Source organism: Gorilla gorilla, chromosome 1 (assembly GCF_029281585.2).
Source record: "Gorilla gorilla gorilla isolate KB3781 chromosome 1, NHGRI_mGorGor1-v2.1_pri, whole genome shotgun sequence".
In the NCBI taxonomy this organism is placed as follows: domain Eukaryota; kingdom Metazoa; phylum Chordata; class Mammalia; order Primates; family Hominidae; genus Gorilla; species Gorilla gorilla.
The window spans coordinates 36,013,006-36,030,729 of record NC_073224.2 but is presented as its reverse complement, the minus strand read 5'-3'; the positions used below and the strand labels follow the sequence as shown (position 1 = coordinate 36,030,729).

Below are 17,724 nucleotides of genomic sequence, written 5' to 3'. Positions count from 1 at the left end.
GTCACACGTGGGCTGCTGGGAGGCAGGCAGGGACTTGGGCCTGGGAGGTCGCGGTGGGGCGAGAGCTGGGCCTGGAGACACCCCTGGGAGGCAACAGCGGGGCCTACAGACTCTTTTCTCCAGCCGGAGCTGGGACTGTTCAGGTACTGGGAGGCGGGATGTGGGTCTGAAGAGCTTGGTTGCAGAAACCTCGGGGTCTACAAACGCCGGCGGGAGCTGAGCCAAAAAAGCTTGTTTGCTGGGAGGCGGGAGATGCAGCCAGGAGGAACAGCTGGGCCTGCAGAGGCCGCCATGCGGGAGGCAGAGGCCGGGCCTCCTCAAGTCGGCCTCTCCAGACCCACTTGCAGCCTCCTGGCGTCCTCTCCGGGCCCAGCTCTTCCTCCCGGCTGCGTCTCCAGGCCCAACTCTGGCCTCCCAACAACGTCTTTGGACTCAGCTCCTGCCCAGCTCCCAGCGGCCCTGGTAGGCCCACAACTTCCCGAAGCCAAGCTCCCCAGGCCCAGCTCAGGCCTCACGGTGGCCTCTCCAGGCTCAGCTCCTGCCCTCCGATGGCATCTGCAGGCCCTAAACGGCCTCCGGTTGGTGGGCTCCTCTAGGCCCAGCTTGGGCCTCCCAGCGGCCTCTGCAGGCCCAAGTCGTCCTCAAGTCAGCCTGGAATTGGGCCTGGAAGAGCAGCAAGTCGGCCTCCCCGGGCCCAGCTCCGTCCTCTCGGCGGCCTCTCCAGGTGCAAAACTTCCTCGAGTCAGCCTCTCCAGGCCCAGCTCCTCCTGCCTCCCAGTGGTCTCTTTCAGCCCAGCCCAGCTCATGGCTCTCGGCGGCCTTCCCAGGCCCCACTTTTGACTTTTGGTGGCCTCTTCAGGCCCAGAACTTGAACTCCAGTGGGCCTTTGCAGGCCCGGCCTCCTGCCTCTCGAAGGCCTGCACGGGCCCGGCCTCGGCCTCACAGCGGACTCTCCACGCCCAGCTAGCTCTCGCCTCACTGCGGCCTCCCGAGTCCAAAGCTCCTGCCTCTCGGCCGCTTCGGCAGGCCCAGCTCCCGCCTGCCAGTGGCCTCTTTAGGCCCAGCTCATTCCTCACAACGGCCTTCCCAGGCCCCGTTTTTCCCTTCCGGCAGCCTCTTGGCCTCTAATTTGTTTATCTTTTGTGTATAAATCCCAAAATATGGAATTTTGGAATATTTCCACCATTATATAAATATTTTGCTGGGTAATTTATTTGGAGTGAGTTTCTGCACCATGCCCGAATTTTTTATTTTATTTTCCTTATTATTTGGTGTTCAACAGGTTTAATGACGGTCATGGCAACTTTTTGGCACGATGAAAAATATCGCCCATGATCAACGTGTTCTGTTCTGGGGAAGGGGGGCAAAGGCAGGGTGAATCACTTTCTTAAAAAGTATAGCTCAAGTTGGGAGTGCAGAGGGAATGGGGAGAAAACCCTCCCGCTGCCTGTGTCGAAGTGCAGGAGCCCCCACCCCCATACTCACCTGAGTCCAGCCCCTCTGGGGAAAGAAGGGGTGCATGAACTCCCTCTAGTCCACAGGTGCCTCCCTGTGGCCCAAGGCCCTCTTCACACTCCATCTTGTAGCCCCAGCAGGAGCTATTTTCCCAAAAGTGAAAAGCTCTGAAGGTCCCACAATTCATGTTATGTACAGGGGCTCGGAGGAGGGAAACTGCCCAGCTTTCGCCTGGCACAGCTGCAGGGGTAGGGGGTATAGATAAGAGGAGCAGGCCTTGGCCAGGCGTGGTGGCTCACGCCTGTAATCCCAGCACTTTGGGAGGTGGAGGCAGGCGGTTCACGATGTCAGGAGATCGAAATCAGCCTGGCGAAGATGATGAAGCCCCGTCTGTACTAAAAATACAAAAATTAGCTGGACGTGGTAGCGTGCACCTGTAATCCTAGCTACCCAGAAGGCTGAGGCAGGAGAATGGCGTGAACCCGGCGGGAAGAGGTTGCAGTGAGCCAAGATCGCACCACTGTACTCCAGCCTGGGACAGATCAAGACTCGGTCTCAAAAAAAAAAAAAAAAAAAAAAAAAAGAGGCAGGCCTTATTCTGTCCCAAACTGAAAGGATTAAATGGCTTTACCCGGGAGAAGATAACCATCCTGCCCTCCATTGCTACCCCCACATACTGTCCATGTTCTCAGGGGGTACTGTGAGTCCTGGGATCTTTGGGGTCACCCACCTGCCTGTGGTAGTTATGGAGACCCCCAGGTGTTGAGGCAGGGCTGGGGTGTCCCCTTCCAATCAGGCTTTCAAGGCCCGAACTCTGGGGCAGAGGCAGTGGCAGGGCAGCCAGGGTTGCGCCAGAGCCTGAGCAGGGTGAGGTGGGGTCAGGCAGGGCCGGGAGTCAGGGCAGGGGCAGCAGCAGTGGACCTGCTATGCACACATCTTCTTCTCCAAGGTTTGTGTGCAGAACATCCTGCCCATGCTGCCCCAGCAGCTTCAGTTGGCACCTGCCCCAGTCCAGCCTCTGGAAACCATGCAGCGGCTCCCAGCGGCCCTGCACCCACCACCAGTATCCGTTTCACCTGCAGTTGAAGATCCGTGAGGTCCCCAGAAGATCATGCAGTCATCAGTCCCACGGAGCAGCCCGCGAGGCTGAGGCTCCTCCCACTGGACCGCCCCCCAACTGGCACCACTGCTGCCCCTGCCCCTACTCTCAGCCTCACGTGACTCTCGGGCAGAGGCAGTGGTGGGGCAGCCAGGGCAGCGTCAAGAGTCTGAGCCAGGTTAGGTCCGGTCAGGACCCCCACAGGGCTGGGAGTCAGGGCAGGGGCAGAACAAACCTTGGAGGGGAAGATGTGTGCATAGTGGGCCTGGAGGGCGGCTGTGGCCTAGTGGACAGGAAGAAGCAGTGGGCCTGGAAGAGCTGCATGATCAGGGCCGGCACTGGTCCAGGGCGCGTGCAGTGAAGAGGACAGCGCCTTCTCGGTCTCCGGTTCCCTGAGCCTGTCCTCGGCTTCTCCACCTGTACAGGCAAAGGGGAAGCTGTCCCCATCACACATGGCACACTTGGGGGTGTTGGGCTTTGGGCTGCAGCTGGAGCATCTTCTCATCTTGCATCTGGGTGTGGTGGGGTCCTCCAGTGTGGGATCCATGTCCGTGGGGTTCCCTCTGCCCCGACCCCGAAAGCCCAGTCAGTTTCTCTTTAGGCTCTGCCCCCCGGGTGGCTCAGCCCACCTCCTGCCTAGGAAAGCCTTAGTGTTGGGAGGGACCCTGATGACTGAGAAGCCTGGTAGCTCCAGGTCGGCCACACTTTCAGGTCTCTTGCACCAGAAGGTGGCAGGATCCATTGGGAGGAAACAGATCGCCTTGGAAGGCGTCCCTGGGCCCCCATCCCCAGGGGTAGGGGCCGTAGGGGGCCCGCTCTGCTGCCTTGACCAGACTCCTGGGCTTTGAAGGCTCCTGGGCCCAGTAAGAAGGAGGTGGGTGCCAAGGTTGAGGAGGAAGCATCCGAGTATGTGTAGGAGGAGGACAGGGTGGGACCATAGACTTTGCCAAAAGCTGCAGGTGGATCGGGGGACCCTTGGGGCTCAGGATCCAGCAAGGGGCGGCAGGAGTAAAGGAGGAAGGAATGACAGGTGCAAATACCTTCCCACCAAAGCCCTTGTTGCCCTCTGGCTCCTCCCCAGAGTTGTCCCCACTCTCAGTCGGTCACCCACTCCTTGAACTTGAGATCAGTGTCAGTGGTGCTAAAGCCATCATCAGCAATGACATCATCACCCTCTCCTCCTCATGGATGACCGTGTGCTCCTCGTCACTCGCTATGTCCTCACTGGCCATGTGCTAGGAATGAGCAGCTCAGGTGGGCAGCAGCAGGGCTGCCCACTGGTCACCTCCCTCACCAGGGGCTGCAAAGTGGCCTGGAGCTCCATACTGAGTAGAAGGCTTTGGGCCAGAGTATGATGCAGTGTCAGACACCACCTGTGTCAGTTCCTGTAGTGCCTGACGGTCTATTTCCCTGCCATCCAGGCTGTGTACCCCGCTGTGGGAGAAGGCTTGGGCCAGGCTGAGCCAGGTTCCCTGACTGTGTGCAGCCGTTCTGCCCCACAGAAGCTGCTCCTTGGTATCCGAGCTCTGGAGTGTTTGGGCTGCAACTGACAGGAGTTCAGAGGACACCCCAGGGGCAGTGGCAGTGCCTGTCTCTGATATGCTCCGCTCCCACGAGCCCTTGTTACACTCCTGCTAGCCCCTGGCTTGTGGGCTTGGCCTCTGAGCTGGACTTCTTTCGGTCCTTGTTGCAAGTGGGCCACCTTCACCTGGAAGGCCAGGTCATGATATTTCTGCGTCTCATTGGGCCCCAGGGTGTACCACCGCTCACTCAGCATCTGGCTGATGGTCCGGTTATACTGGTTGGGGTGACCGTGGTGCGCCCTGCCAGGGCCTGGTGCCGCTTGCTGAAGATCATGACCGGCACTCATGGGCCACCGGATGTGGTCCTTGTCCCATTCGTTGGGGCTGCGTCCATCCCTCTCAGAAGATGAGTCCTGTTTCTTGCGCAGGGCACTGAGGGACTGGGCCTGACATCATCTGAGTGGTAGAGGCAACTGGGTGTCAGGAGACATGATGGAGAGGAAAGCATCATCATGGTCATTCTCTGTGTCACTGTCCAGCAGGGACTCCCCTGAGGGGCTCAGGGCTCCTCCTCCGTGGTGGGAGGTGAGCTTTTACCAGGTTCCACCACCCCCAAAGTGTGTGGGGTTGCGGGCCCTGGGCTTTCAGGGCAGGTGGCTCCAGGGGGCCGCCCAGAGTCAACACTCCCTGTCCCACCTGGTGGACGCTCATGAGCAACAGCTGCTAATTTGGCAGGTTGTTTTCTCTGGTTGGAGGCCACTGAGTGCCTGGCAGGTTGCTGGGCCTCGTGTGGCTGCAGGGAGGGGTCAGGAAGGGGATGGAGTACCAGGGGAACACGGCCACAGAGTGACCTTCCACATTCCTCCACACGAACATGCTGACGCCACGGGAGGCCTCACTGAACGCAGGCCTGGGGGCCGAGTTATAATTGGGCATACTCTGGATAGATTTTTTTTTAAAGACTTAGAAGCAGGTTCCATGTTTTTACTTTAGGTAACCTTACCTAACAAGGATCCATCAAACCTCTGATTCTTTTTATCTTGTTCTGTCTTTATGGAAGATGCTAAACACCAGTCATCGTGTTCTGCAGATCATTTTTTTTGATCATCTTTAAGTCTTCTTCCTTCGCTTTTTTCATAGTTTTATTTTTCCTTGCCTACCTTTGTAGTGCTTATGAATACTCTCTAGAATCGAAATGAACTTCAGAGTCTAACCAACTTGATATTTCACACTTTTAGCTTCTTATCCGATGAAGACAGCAACTTAAAGGTGGAGGTGATTAACCCAGGGTTATTTTGTTGAAAGAGCTGAAAACCCCAGGCCAGTTTGAGGAGATTGGATCTAACCTCTGGACTAAATGTTTGAGCCACTCTGCTTTCTTTACTCATATGGTCTTTCTTCAAATACATGTGGCAAAAATACAGTCTGGACTGGAAGTGTTTGAGCTGGGGGAAAGTGCTCAAAATTCATGTATCAACTTAAAGGACCGCACACACCAAATTCAAGGCATTTGAAGCACTGGTTTTGCATTGGTGGGTAGTGCGTGGGTCTAGAATGGGAAACTGAATGGGACCTCTCAAATGTTGGAAAGGTGGGGGAGAGGCAGAGTGTTTTTCTCTAGCAAGTGGCTTTATTTTCTGGAAGGATGCCTGATAATGCTGGTGAGTCTTCCTGGAAGGGTCTAGGACTGTTAGAAAACAATCTCTAGGACATAGAAAAGCCAAAATGTATTCCTTTTCCTTACAGCCTAAGGTGTTGAAAAGTTTGGAAAGTTGAAAAATACACACATGCAGGTACTTGCTCTTTCTAGAGATCAGCCGATGTCAGGGGAAGGGAGAGGAATGATGACGACTGGCAATGACTGGAGGGAGATGGGATTAGAGCGCTTCAAAAACCTCTCTTTCTTACTACTTTGTTATTTGATGACCAAGTAACTCAGAGTAAGTAGTCCTGGTACTAAGGTATTCAAGGATCCCAAATGGCTTTGCTAAAAGGTATTCGGTGTGTTAGTAAAGGGCTAATACTTTTGCGATAATATGGGTATTTGTCTTGCATCAGTGGGTCCTATGTCCTCAAGGCACTGTGAACACTTCACCTTCACAGCATTGCTCCAGTAGATATCGTGACCACAGAGGGACAAAATAATTAACAAAATTTGAGGGTGTTGAGTGTGTTTTCCTACATCTAAAATACTGCAAGCCAAAACAGAAAGTCTTACAGTTGCCAAAAGCGAACTCAGTTTAAGAAACACATTCCCTGTAGTGGTTCACACACTTTGGGAGGCCGTGGCAGGTGGATCACTTAAAGCCAGGCATTCGAGACCAGCCCGGCCAACATGGCAAAATCCTGTCTACTAAAAATGCAAAAAATTAGCTGGGCATGGTGGCAGGCATCTGTAATCCCAGCTATTTGGGAGGCTGAGGCAAGAGAATTGCTTGAACCTGGGAGGTGGAGGTTGCAGTGAGCTGAAATCACGCCACTGCACTCAACCCTGGGCGACAGAGGGAGACTCCCTTTCAAAAAAAAACAAAAAAACAAACAAAAAACAATAACAACAACAAAGAAAAAGGAAAAAAAAAAAGGAAATACATTCCCTTGCTTTGTACAGCTTGTTGGGGGAGATATTTAATTTCATCTCAACGAAGGTTGTGCTTACTGCTTGTCAGGCACAGTACTGACTCCGGGGAGACCCAGAGATGAAAGAGACTTTCTCTGGCTATTACAGTTTACTTAGTGGGAGCCAGATTAAGAATTAACTTAAACACAAGGTCAGAGGACTCTGGGTCCCTAACCTGCACCATCTAACAGAAAGATAAATGAGAGCTGCAAATGGGGGCCACAAATGTAACCTAAAATTTTCTAATAGACACATTAAAAAAATAGTTAATTGTAATTATACAATTATTTTTATAATTATTTTAATTATACTATATTTTATATAATCCAATATATCCAAAATATTATTTCAACATGGAATCAATTCAAAAATTACTAGTGAGATGGCTTACATCCTGTTTCGGTTTCAAGTCTTTTAAATCTCATGTGTATTTTACTCTTTCAGGACATGGCCATTTGGTCTAGCCACATTTCAAGCACCCAGCGGCCACACGCGGCTTGTGGCGACCTTACACACAGTCCTTTATCAAGCTCTGGCCCTCACATCTGGGAAAAGAAATCCTGGGTTGGAAAAATTCATGTGTTCAGAAAAAAGGCTCTTGGCAGTTTCCTCTGGTGACTCTGTAGTCACGCGCCATTGAGGAATTCAGAGAAAACACGGAGAGTCAGAAAGGCTGCAAACACTGGCTTCCCAAGCAACCCGGGACTATTTTTGGGAGTAGCCTCGGAAGGGGCAGGACCTTGGAGCCAGGCCGGCTATGGGGTCTGGGCTGCCACGTGTCAGCCACAGAAACGGCTAGCATTCGGCCACGCTGGCCGCGCTCTCGGCCCTGGCAGGGCGTGGAGAAGCGCAGCCGCCGGCCTCCGGGGAGGCGGTGGGGAGCGGTGCCACAGCGCCGCCCGCCGGCCACGCGCCGTAACTGCAGGCGCAGCGCCGCCTCGGCCCGTCCTGTTAGCCAGCAGCCGAGTTGGCGGCCAAGGCAGCCGCCTCCCCCTGGTTTTAATTGAGGGGATGGTGCCTGTGTGCAGGGCGTTGAATACGAGCCCATGGAGCCTCCAATTTCGGTACTCCGGCCTGCAGGTCCAGGTAATACTGGGGCTGCCGGGCCAGTTTCCCCCTCCTCCTGCCCTTGCCTGCTTTTTGTTGGGGGACTAGGATTTTCTCTTCTGGGTCACTTCTAAAGCACGTTAAGGATGGTCATCATTTGTATTTCAGGAGAACTAATGTTTAGCTCTGCTAAGAGTAACATTTTCGGAAATCACGTTTTCCATTTTGGACTCTATTCTGTATTTAAATGCTATGGATTAAAATAAAACGAAGCCAACAGGAGGCCCCAGCGAGGATCGAACTCACGACCCCTGGTTTACAAGACCAGTGCTCTAACCACTGAGCTATGGAGCCCACGTGAGCTTTTGTTTCCAGGAATTCACAGATCTTACGAACAACATTGGTTTATATGGCGGTCCGTGAGAATTTGACCCCATGTGTGTATTATCAATGGTACTTATAAAAGGCTATGAAATGCCAAAGAAAAATGATTACAACATGATGACAAGTGGAAAACACTGAAGCCTCAAATCATATGTTTGTGATTACAATACACTAAATCATACCTATCTTATGCATACAGACAAGGGCTGGGAGGGAAAGTGCAAAAATGAAATGGTGTTCTGGTCATATTTTCAGTGGTATGTTTACTCTCAATAAATCTTTCAATCTTGCTTCCTTGATAAATTGTATCAAGTTTGGTACTTTCAGGGAAGTGGGAAGTTATGGGGGTGTCTTTGTTCTCATAAACTAAGTTACTGATTTTGGATGAATTAATTGCTTCAACACATATTTACTGAGTACTCAAATAATGCTAGATGAGGCAGAGTGAACAAGCAAAGCTCTGCCTCTGCTTTGTTTTTCTTTTTTCTTTTTTTCTTTCTTTCTTCCTTTTTTTTTTCTTTTTTAAGACAGAGTCTTGCACTGTTGCCTGGGCTGGAGTGCAATGGTGTGATCTTGGCTCACTGCAACCTCTGCCTCCCGGGTTCAAGCCATTCTCCTGCCTCAGCCTCCCAAGTAGCTGGGACTACAGGTGTGCACCACCACGCCCAGCTAATTTTTGTGGTTTTAGTAGAGACGGGGTTTCACCATGTTGGCCAGGATGGTCTTGATCTCTTGACCTCGTGATCCGCCCACCTTGGCCTCCCAAAGTGCTGGGATTACAGGTGTGAGCCACCGCACCCGGGCCCTGTTTTTTTTTTTTTTTAATGGTCGGGATCACTATGCTTCATTCCCTTTTGATTAATGAACCATTTACTGAAGGAATGAAGTCATGGCCACAACATGATCCATTAGTGCATTAAAGAGAGAATGAAGATCATGCTCACCAAGTGGGCTGCAGGCATCTCTCCCTCATCTCCAAGTGTCGGCTTACATCCACTCTCTCAGTGAGAGCTGTCCTGATCCCCTGTTTACAGCTGCACCATCCTCTGTATTCTGCTCTTTTTACTCCATACTACTTACCCTTCTTTTGTAGTAGATAATGCGCTTATTGTTTTTTATTCTTCATGTATCTCTCCCTAATATAATATCAGCTCTTTGAGGGCTGAGGCTTTGATCTGTTTTATTCACTGTTGTCTTCTCAACACCAGAATACTCTCTGGCTCATAGTAGATGCTCAACAAATGTTGAAATGAATGACATCTCTGATGATGCTCATTTAGTAAATTAAGAGAAAAGAGAAATCAGGGAAGTGCTTTGGGAGCTGTCTTCTCATCATTTTGCCTTATATTCACTTGCGTTGCCTCTCCGTCTACATTGGAATTTTGCATCACCCTTCGATTCTGCAGCTTATCTGGTTCTCTCCTTCTCCTGCTTCCCCGGCCCATTGCTCTGAGATGTACTGCCTGTCGTCCCTCCTCAGCTCTGGGAACCTTCAGTGCCTTCTCACTGTACTCTGGGTAAAGGTCAAACTCCTCAGTAATTTCATCTTTCATATACAAACTTTCCCTCCCTCTCAAGCTACCTGCAGGTACCTTCATCTCTCATCGCACATGGTTCCTTCCACCTGAAACATATGAGCCTAATTTTAATGTCTTATGTTGTCTTGGCAAGAGCCTTAGAGAGCTGGCTTATTTTCCATCTCAGAGGTGATTTTGAGGAGTGTATTAGTTTGCTAGGGCTGCTGTAACAAAATACCTCACAGTAGGTGACTTAAACAACAGAACTGTATTATCTTCTAGCTCTGGAGGCTAGAAGTATGAAATCAAGGTGTTGATAGGGCTGGTTCCTTCTGAGGGCAGTGAAGGAAGGATCTCCTTGGCTTGTAGATGGCCATTTTCTCCTTGTGTCTCCTCACATCATCTTCCCTCTATGTATAGCTCTGTATCCAAATTTCTCCTTTTTATAAGGACACCAGTCAAATTGGGTTAGGGCCCACCCTACTGACCTCACTTTAACTTGATTACCTATGAAAAGACTCTTTCCAAATAAGGTCACATTCTTAGGGACTGGGTCTTAGGACTTCAGCAAATGAATTTTGGATTTCCCTTCTTCCATTCCCTTGAGTTGGCACAGCACCACCCCCGACCCCTCCTCCCAAAACTGATGCACGTGATCTCCCAGCAGCAGGAGGTAGCATGTGATAGACAAATGGAACCTCTCCTCTTTTCAATTCCAATTTCTGTACTGTAAGAGAAAGGACACAAAGTTAAATGGTAAGATGAAATAAAGATAAAGTAGACATCCTATAAAGACTGTAAAATGGCGGTGATAATTTTGGCCTGTCTGTTTCAGAGCATTTTGAGGGATTCAACACAATAGTGAACCTGAAAGTGCTAGGAAACTGTGAAATGCCAGAAACGAACATAGAAGGGAATGTTCTTCAAAGGTTGAGCATTTACTTCTGGTCTATGGTCGACCCTCAGCAGAAAACCACGTGGAGAGATTCCAGCTTCTGGCACTGCCAGGAGGGAAGGCATCCCACGGTCCAGTTTTGTTGGGAGGGAAAGGAGATGAAAACTAGTAAGTCCCAGCCACATCCCTCAGCTATTTTGTGTGTTAAAGGGACTTCTTTTTGCCTTAAGAAGATAGTTGCTTTGCTTTCTCACCTCCTTCACCCTCATTCTGTCCTTTGTCCCCTGCCTACATCCTCTCCCCTTCCCCATAGAATCCCCGGTATCCCTGAGGTGGTGGGAAACAGGAGACAGCCCAGGACGGCTCTCCCACCCACTTGGTGTAGGGGCTGTCTGGCTCTCCTCTGAATCATTGTCCCACGTGCATCCTCTCCTCCTGGGAGCAGACCTTCTACTGTCCTGTCCAAAGTCAGACTCAAGGTCAGAGGGTATGAGGATGTAAGGGCCAGAAGGAACCTTTGAGCTTATCTAGTGCCAGAAAAAGCTGCGACTTCATGAGAAGAAGGAACTTGAACTTCATCATGGGTGAAATGATGTGCTGGGAACATTTCTAATCTTTTCTACTAGCTATTTTGAAATATACAATACATTATTGATAATTATAGTCACCCTACTGTGCCATCGAACACTAGAACTTATTCCTTCTATCTAACTGTATGTTTGTACCCATTGACCAACTGTATTAGTCTGTTCTTATGCTGCTATAAAGAACTGCCTGAGACTGGGTAGTTTACAAAGGGAAGAGATTTGATTGACTCACTGTTCCACAGGGCTAGGGAGGCCTCAGGAATTTACAATCATGGCAGAAGGGGAAGCAAACAAGCAAACATGTCCTTCACATGGCAGCAGGAAGGAGGAGTGCTGAGCAAAAGGGGGGAAAAGCCCCTTATAAAACTATTGGATCTCATGAGAACTCACTCACTATCACGAGAATAGCATGAGGGTAACCATCTCCATGATTCAATGACCTCCCACGAGGTTCCTCCCCCAACGCATGGGGACTATAATTTGGATTACAACTCAAGATGAGATTTGGGTGGGGACACAGAACCAGAGTATATCACCAACCTCTCTTCAGCCCCCCTTCCCAGCCTCTGAAAATTACCTAACTTTTGAAGCTCCTGTTCACCTGGGAAGTGGAGCTAGGAGGGTACACACTTTCAGGATATAATGTGCTGCTGGGTGCAAAGAGGTCAGCACAAGTCCAGCCTCACCTCCCTTCAGGGACTGCCCACCTGGACCTGTGCGGCCAGGTTCACTTTCCTGCCTGCCCTTCAATTATGGTAGAGGAGCTTTATCTCTCCCCAATGAGAGCCCTCTTTTTTTTTTTTTTTTTTTTTTAAATGAGACAGAGTCTTGCTCTTGTCGCCCAGGCTTGAGTGCAGTGGCATGATCTCAGCTCGCTGCAACCTCTGCCTCCCGGGTTCAAGCAATTCTCCTGCCTAAGCCTCCTGAGTAGCTGGGATTACAGATGCCTGCCACCATGCCCGGCTAATTTTTGTACTTTTAGTAAAGACGAGGTTTCGCCATGTTGGCCAGGCTGGCCTCAAACTTTTGACTTCAGGTGATCTGCTCGCCTCGGCCTCCCAAAGTGCTGGGATTACAGGCATGAGCCACGAAGCCCGGCCCAGTCCTCTCTTCCCTCTGTGGACCCCTGCAGGACCCACTATGCCCTTTATCCCTGGGACACTCAACCTCTCATGCTCAACTGGATCCTTCCCGTCTGCTTCTGTGTCTCTCTCGTGGAAAATAAAATAAAAACCGCCCTTCAACTCCAGTGAGTTGTCCCCACACATTCACTCTGACCCTTACATTTCACACATTCCACTTGCCCCATCTGTCTTTTGGCCCTACAGCTCCACCAAAATGACCCTCATTGGCACTAGGTAAGCTCTATGTGGGTGAAGCCTTGGTGTCTTGGCAGCACGTGGTGCCGATGACTGCTTTTCCTCCTAAAACTCTCTCTTCCACTGCCTTCCTGACCCATACATACCCCAAGGGCCTGCCCACCTCCCAGGAACCCACTTCTCAGCTTTGCAGACTCACCTTCCATGAGAGCAGAGGGTGAGCACACAAGGCCCTGGGGGCCAGCCTGCTCATGTCTCAGTTCTGGCTCTGCTCCGCCAGTCTGGGGATTAAGTGATCAGCCAATCCTGATGTGGCCTCTGCTCTTGCCAAGCATACAGACTAGTAGGAAAACAGACATTATTCAGATAATGGGTGGACTGCGGGGACCAGTGCTAAGGAAGAGGAACAGGCAGTACAGTCAATTCAGATTCCTCATTTATAAAATGGGAATGATGATGGTAATAACTATAATACCATCTCATGTGGGGACTTGTGAAGAATAAATGAAATGAAGCATATAAACACTTTATGCAGAGCCTCGCATCTGGAGAGTAGTAAGTGATATAAATTACTTTTATTGTTAGTTGTATCTTAGAGTGCTGCACGAAGCTCTCCTGTTGTAGAAATAGGGGTGACAGGAGGCATAGAAAAGGGTGAAGAACATGGGACTCATAAGGCCAAAGCTTCTCTCAGTCACCTGCTGAGTGAGACATTATCACTCTTCTTTGGGAGCTGAAATAGAAGCCAGTGAGTCATGTTCAGAAAGGGGAGATTCTCTCACCTCCGGAAAAGCTACAGATTAGAATTAACCTTATTAAAGTCAGACAGGGCAAGCATTCAACGAGGCTAAGGAGAAGATAGTCTTACAGTAGACACAGCTGTCTTCTGTCATGTTCCCTGCTCTTTGCAGCTTTTGGTAGAAGTTTCCAACCCATATGTACCACAGGAGAGTGAGATGGGGTTTCAATACTTCTTGGTGGTAGAATGAGATGCTGGGAATTGTCAGTTCAGGGACTGCAGGACAGTTGAGACAGTCAGAAAGTTCCAGGAAATTAATCAAGGCTTTTGGGACAGGCTTATGAGACAGAGAAACTAGCCACCTCCCAGAATGGATCCCAGTAAGGGAGAAAAGAATGGCTTCTGATCCTGGGAGAGTTGGGACCTAAGTTAGAAAAACAGAACTGAAGGGTCTTACTGTTCATCAGCCTCATGGGTATCCATTCTGGCTATCCTATTAGAGTCACCTGTGGGTTTTAAAAATATCATTGCCTGGACCCAGAGATTCTAGTTTAAATGATTTGGGGTTGGGCTTAAGCATTCCATTTGAAAACTATCAGGCTGTTCTCACATTGCTATAAAACAACACCTGAGACTAGGTTATGCATAAAGAAAAGAGGTTTTGTTGGCTCACAGATCTGCAGGCTGTAAAGGAAACACGATGCTGGCAACTGCTTAGCTTCTGGGGAGGCCTCAGGAAATTTACAATTATGGTGGAAAGCAAAGTGGGTGCAGATATGTCTTACATGGCAGGAGCAGAAGCAACAGAGAAAGGGGCGGTGCTACACACTTTTAAACAACCAGATCTTATGAGATCTCACTCACTGTCTTAAGGACAGCACCAAGGGGGAAATCTGACCTCATGATCCAATCACCTCCCACCAGGCCCCACCTCCAACACTGGGGATTACAATTCAACATGAGATTTGGGTGGGGACACAGATCTAAACCATATAATTCCACCCCTGGCACTTCCCCCAATCTTATTTCCTTCTCACATTTCAAAATATAATAATGCCTCCCTAAGAGTCCCCCAAAGCCTTAACTCATTCTAATATTAACTCAAAATTCCAAAGTTCAAAGTCTCATCTGAGACAAGGCAAGTTCCTTCCACCTATGAGCCTAAAAAATAAAAAAGAGGTTATTTACTTCAAGATACAATGAGGATACTAGCATTGGGTAAACATTCCCATCTCAAAAGGGAGAAATCTGCCAAAAGAAAGGAACTACATGCCCCATGTGAGTCCAAAACCCAGCAGGGCAGTCATTAAATCTTAAAGCTCCAAAATAAACTCTTTTGACTCCATGTCTCACATGCAGGTCACATTGGTGTGAGGAGTGCTCTCCCCAGGCCTTGGGCAGCTCTGCCTCTATGACTTTGCAGGGTTCAGCCTCCATGGTTGCTCTCACAGGGTGGCATTGACTGTGGCTTTTCCAGGCACATGGTGCAAGCTGTTGGTGGCTCTAACATTCTGGGGTCTGGAGGACGGTGGCTCTCTTGGTGCAGCTCCACTAAGCAGTGCCCCAGTGGGGACTCTTTGTGGAGGCTCCAACTCAACATTTCTCCTTCATACTGCCCTAGTAGAGGTTCTCCATGAGGCTTCTGCCCCTGCTGCAGGCTTCCGCCTGGACATCCAGGCTTTTCTATATATCCTCTGAAATCTAGGTGGAGGCTCCCAAGCCTCAATCCTTGCACTCTGTGCACCTGCAGGCTTAATATCACATGGAAATTGCCAAGGCTTATGACTTGCATCCTCTGAAGCAGTGGCCTGCACTATATCCCTTTGAGCCATGCCTGAAGTTGGAGTGGCTGGGATGTGGAGAGCAGTGTCCTGAGGCTGCATAGGGCAGCAGAGTCCCCGGGCCTAGCCCACAAAAGCATTCTTTCCTCCTAGGTCCCTGGGCCTATGATGGGAGGGGCTGCTGCAAAGGTCTCTGAAATGCCTTTGAGGCCTTTTCTCCATTGTCTTGGCTATTAGCACTTGGATCCTTTATATTTATGCAAATTTCTGCAGCCTGCTTAAGTTCCTCCCCTGAAAACGGGCTTTTCTTTTCTACCACACAGCCAAGCTGCAAATTTTCCAAACTTTTATGCTCTGTTTCCCATTTAAATATCAGTTCCAACTTCAGGTCATTTCTTTGCTCATACATATGAGCATAGGCTGTTAGAAGCAGCCAGGTCACATCTTGAACACTTTACTGCTTAGAAATTTCTTCTGCCGGATATCCTAAATTACCACTCTCAAGTTCAAAGTCCCACAGATCTCTAGAGCAGGGGCATAATGCAGCTAAGCTGTCTGATAAGGCATAGCAAAGGTTACCTTTACTCATTCCCAATAAGTTCCTCATTTCCATCTGAGACATCTTCAGGCTGGACTTCACTGTCCACATCACTGTCAGCATTTTAATCACAACCATTAAACAACTCTCTAGGATGTTCCAAACCTTCCCTCAACTTCCTGTCTTCTAGCCCTCCACATTCTTCCAACCTCTGCCTATTTCCCAGTTTCAAAGTTGCTTTCACATTTTTGGGTATCTTTATAGCAATATCCTACTCCTGGTACCAATTTTCTGTATTAGGCTATTCTCATATTGCCACAAACAAACACCCAAGATTGGGTAATTTATAAAGAAAAGAGGTTTAATTGGCTCATGGTTCCACAGACTGTACAGGAAGCACAATGCTGGCATCTGCTTGGCTTCTGGGAAGACCTCAGGAAACTTACAATTATGGCAGAAGGCAAATGGGGAGCAGATATGTCTTCACGGTAGGAGCAGGAGCAAAAGCGAAAGAGAAGGGAGGTGCCACATACTTTTAAACAACCAGATCTCATGAGAACTCAGTATCTTGAGGACAGTACCAAGGGGGAAATCTGCCCCCATGATCCAATCCCACCTCACACCAGGCCCCACCTCCAACATCGGGGATTACATGAGATTTGGGTGGGGACACAGATCCAAACCATGTCAAAAAGCTACCCAAGTGATTTTAATGTGCAGCCAGAGTTGAGTACCATTGCTCTGACAAAATTTTTTATCTTATATATGAACAAGAAGAGACTTCAAGAGCTTAAGTAACTGACCCCAAATAAAGGCCATACAGTCAATTACTGGCCAAGACTCTGGCCTGCTCTATTCCCCTATTGGAAAACCTCCGCAGCAGTCACACTTTGGGTCAATTTCTTACAGAGGATAGCTACAGTCTTTATGTCTTTAAATCTAAATCTAGATATATTATTTGAATAGTGCTAGCATACTCTGGCAGAACTTTTGAGAATGAGGACTGTTCCAGAACTATCTGTGCTATGTGACCTCAGGATCTGGAGGTGGTGACAGGCTCAGATTTTACAGTCAGGAAAGTCTGGTTTCAAATGGTAGTTCAGCCACTGACAGCTCTACACCCTTGGCCAAGTTACTCTCTCAACTTCAGTTTCTTTGTAATGTGAATGCTTTGTCAACACAGACTGGTTTCTTGGTTGTGAAGACTAAATAAGATAAGGCCATAAAAGTCTCAGCACGTAATCAGTGCCTTTTAGGAAGCCAATGACTTATCCATTAGCTGGTGGTGAAATTTTACCTTTTAAATGATAACAGTACTAGTAATTATTACTGTTGTTGTTCTTCTTATATTCCATGTATTTGCCTTCCAGATAGGTGGTTCTTAAGCAGAGGTGATTTTGTACCCCCAGGAAATATTTGGCAATGTCTATAGGTGTTTTGATTGTTATAACAGGGGTGGAGGTTTGGGGACAGTGGTGGGGTGCCAGTGACACCAGTGGGTAGAGGCCAAGGATACTACTAAATGCTCATAATGGCGCAGGCAGCCTCCCAACAACAAAGACCTATCTGATCCGATGGTGCGAAGGTCAAGAGACTCTGCTGTAGATATCTGTAAGGAATTGGGAGCTTGAGGGCCCAGAACCACTGGGTGGTGACAGGATGATAATTCTCAATTTTTGCTATTGTGTGGCAAGGGGGCAATGTGTTTAGGGGGTTGCAAACAGCCCCATGTCTACTCTCAATCACCACAGAGGAAGGACTTTCCAACTCTTTACATATGAGTTGCTGTGGTAACCTGTAAGTAATAACCGTGGGGTTTATACTCCTTAGAGGTGCTGTGAGGATAATCTTGCACCTAAAGTTTAGAAACACTGATATAAAAGCCTAAAGAAGACAAGACGATTGCATCAGATCCCACAGGAGGGCTGTCTTTCTCCATGCTTGTGTTTTGGGCCCCTGGGGGTTGCATCAGCCTCCTCACTCATGAGCTCATCATTTATAAATGACAGCCGCCAAAGTCGGGAAGTATGAAACAGTTGCCAAATGGAGAACTTGCTCAGCTTTCTTGCTGGAGCCCTGTGTCTTAACTTATTTATATTAAAAAATAAAAGGAACACAATTCTCCTAGGCAAGCTCTGCTATGTGAGAAGGGAAGAATACAGGCAGAATTTCTCGTTGAGAGCACAGAACATTTTCGTGTCTGTCGAGATCACCGTGGTTGCT

General features: G+C 49.1%; 1 protein-coding gene and 1 non-coding gene across 2 annotated transcripts; one reads left to right on the top strand and one right to left on the bottom strand.

Moving 5' to 3' along the window:
• Positions 1 to 6: 6 nt before the first annotated feature.
• LOC101148643 (putative uncharacterized protein FLJ44672) lies at positions 7 to 1,213 on the top strand. The gene is given in 2 exon segments (XM_063708309.1): positions 7 to 794; positions 796 to 1,213. Coding segments are annotated over 2 exon segments (714 nt in total). The 5' UTR covers positions 7 to 252; the 3' UTR covers positions 968 to 1,213.
• Positions 1,214 to 8,022: 6,809 nt separating this feature from the next.
• Positions 8,023 to 8,095, bottom strand: TRNAT-UGU (transfer RNA threonine (anticodon UGU)). Its single transcript has one exon. It is a non-coding gene; the product is annotated as a tRNA-Thr (tRNA).
• Between the last annotated feature and the right edge of the window lie 9,629 nt (positions 8,096 to 17,724).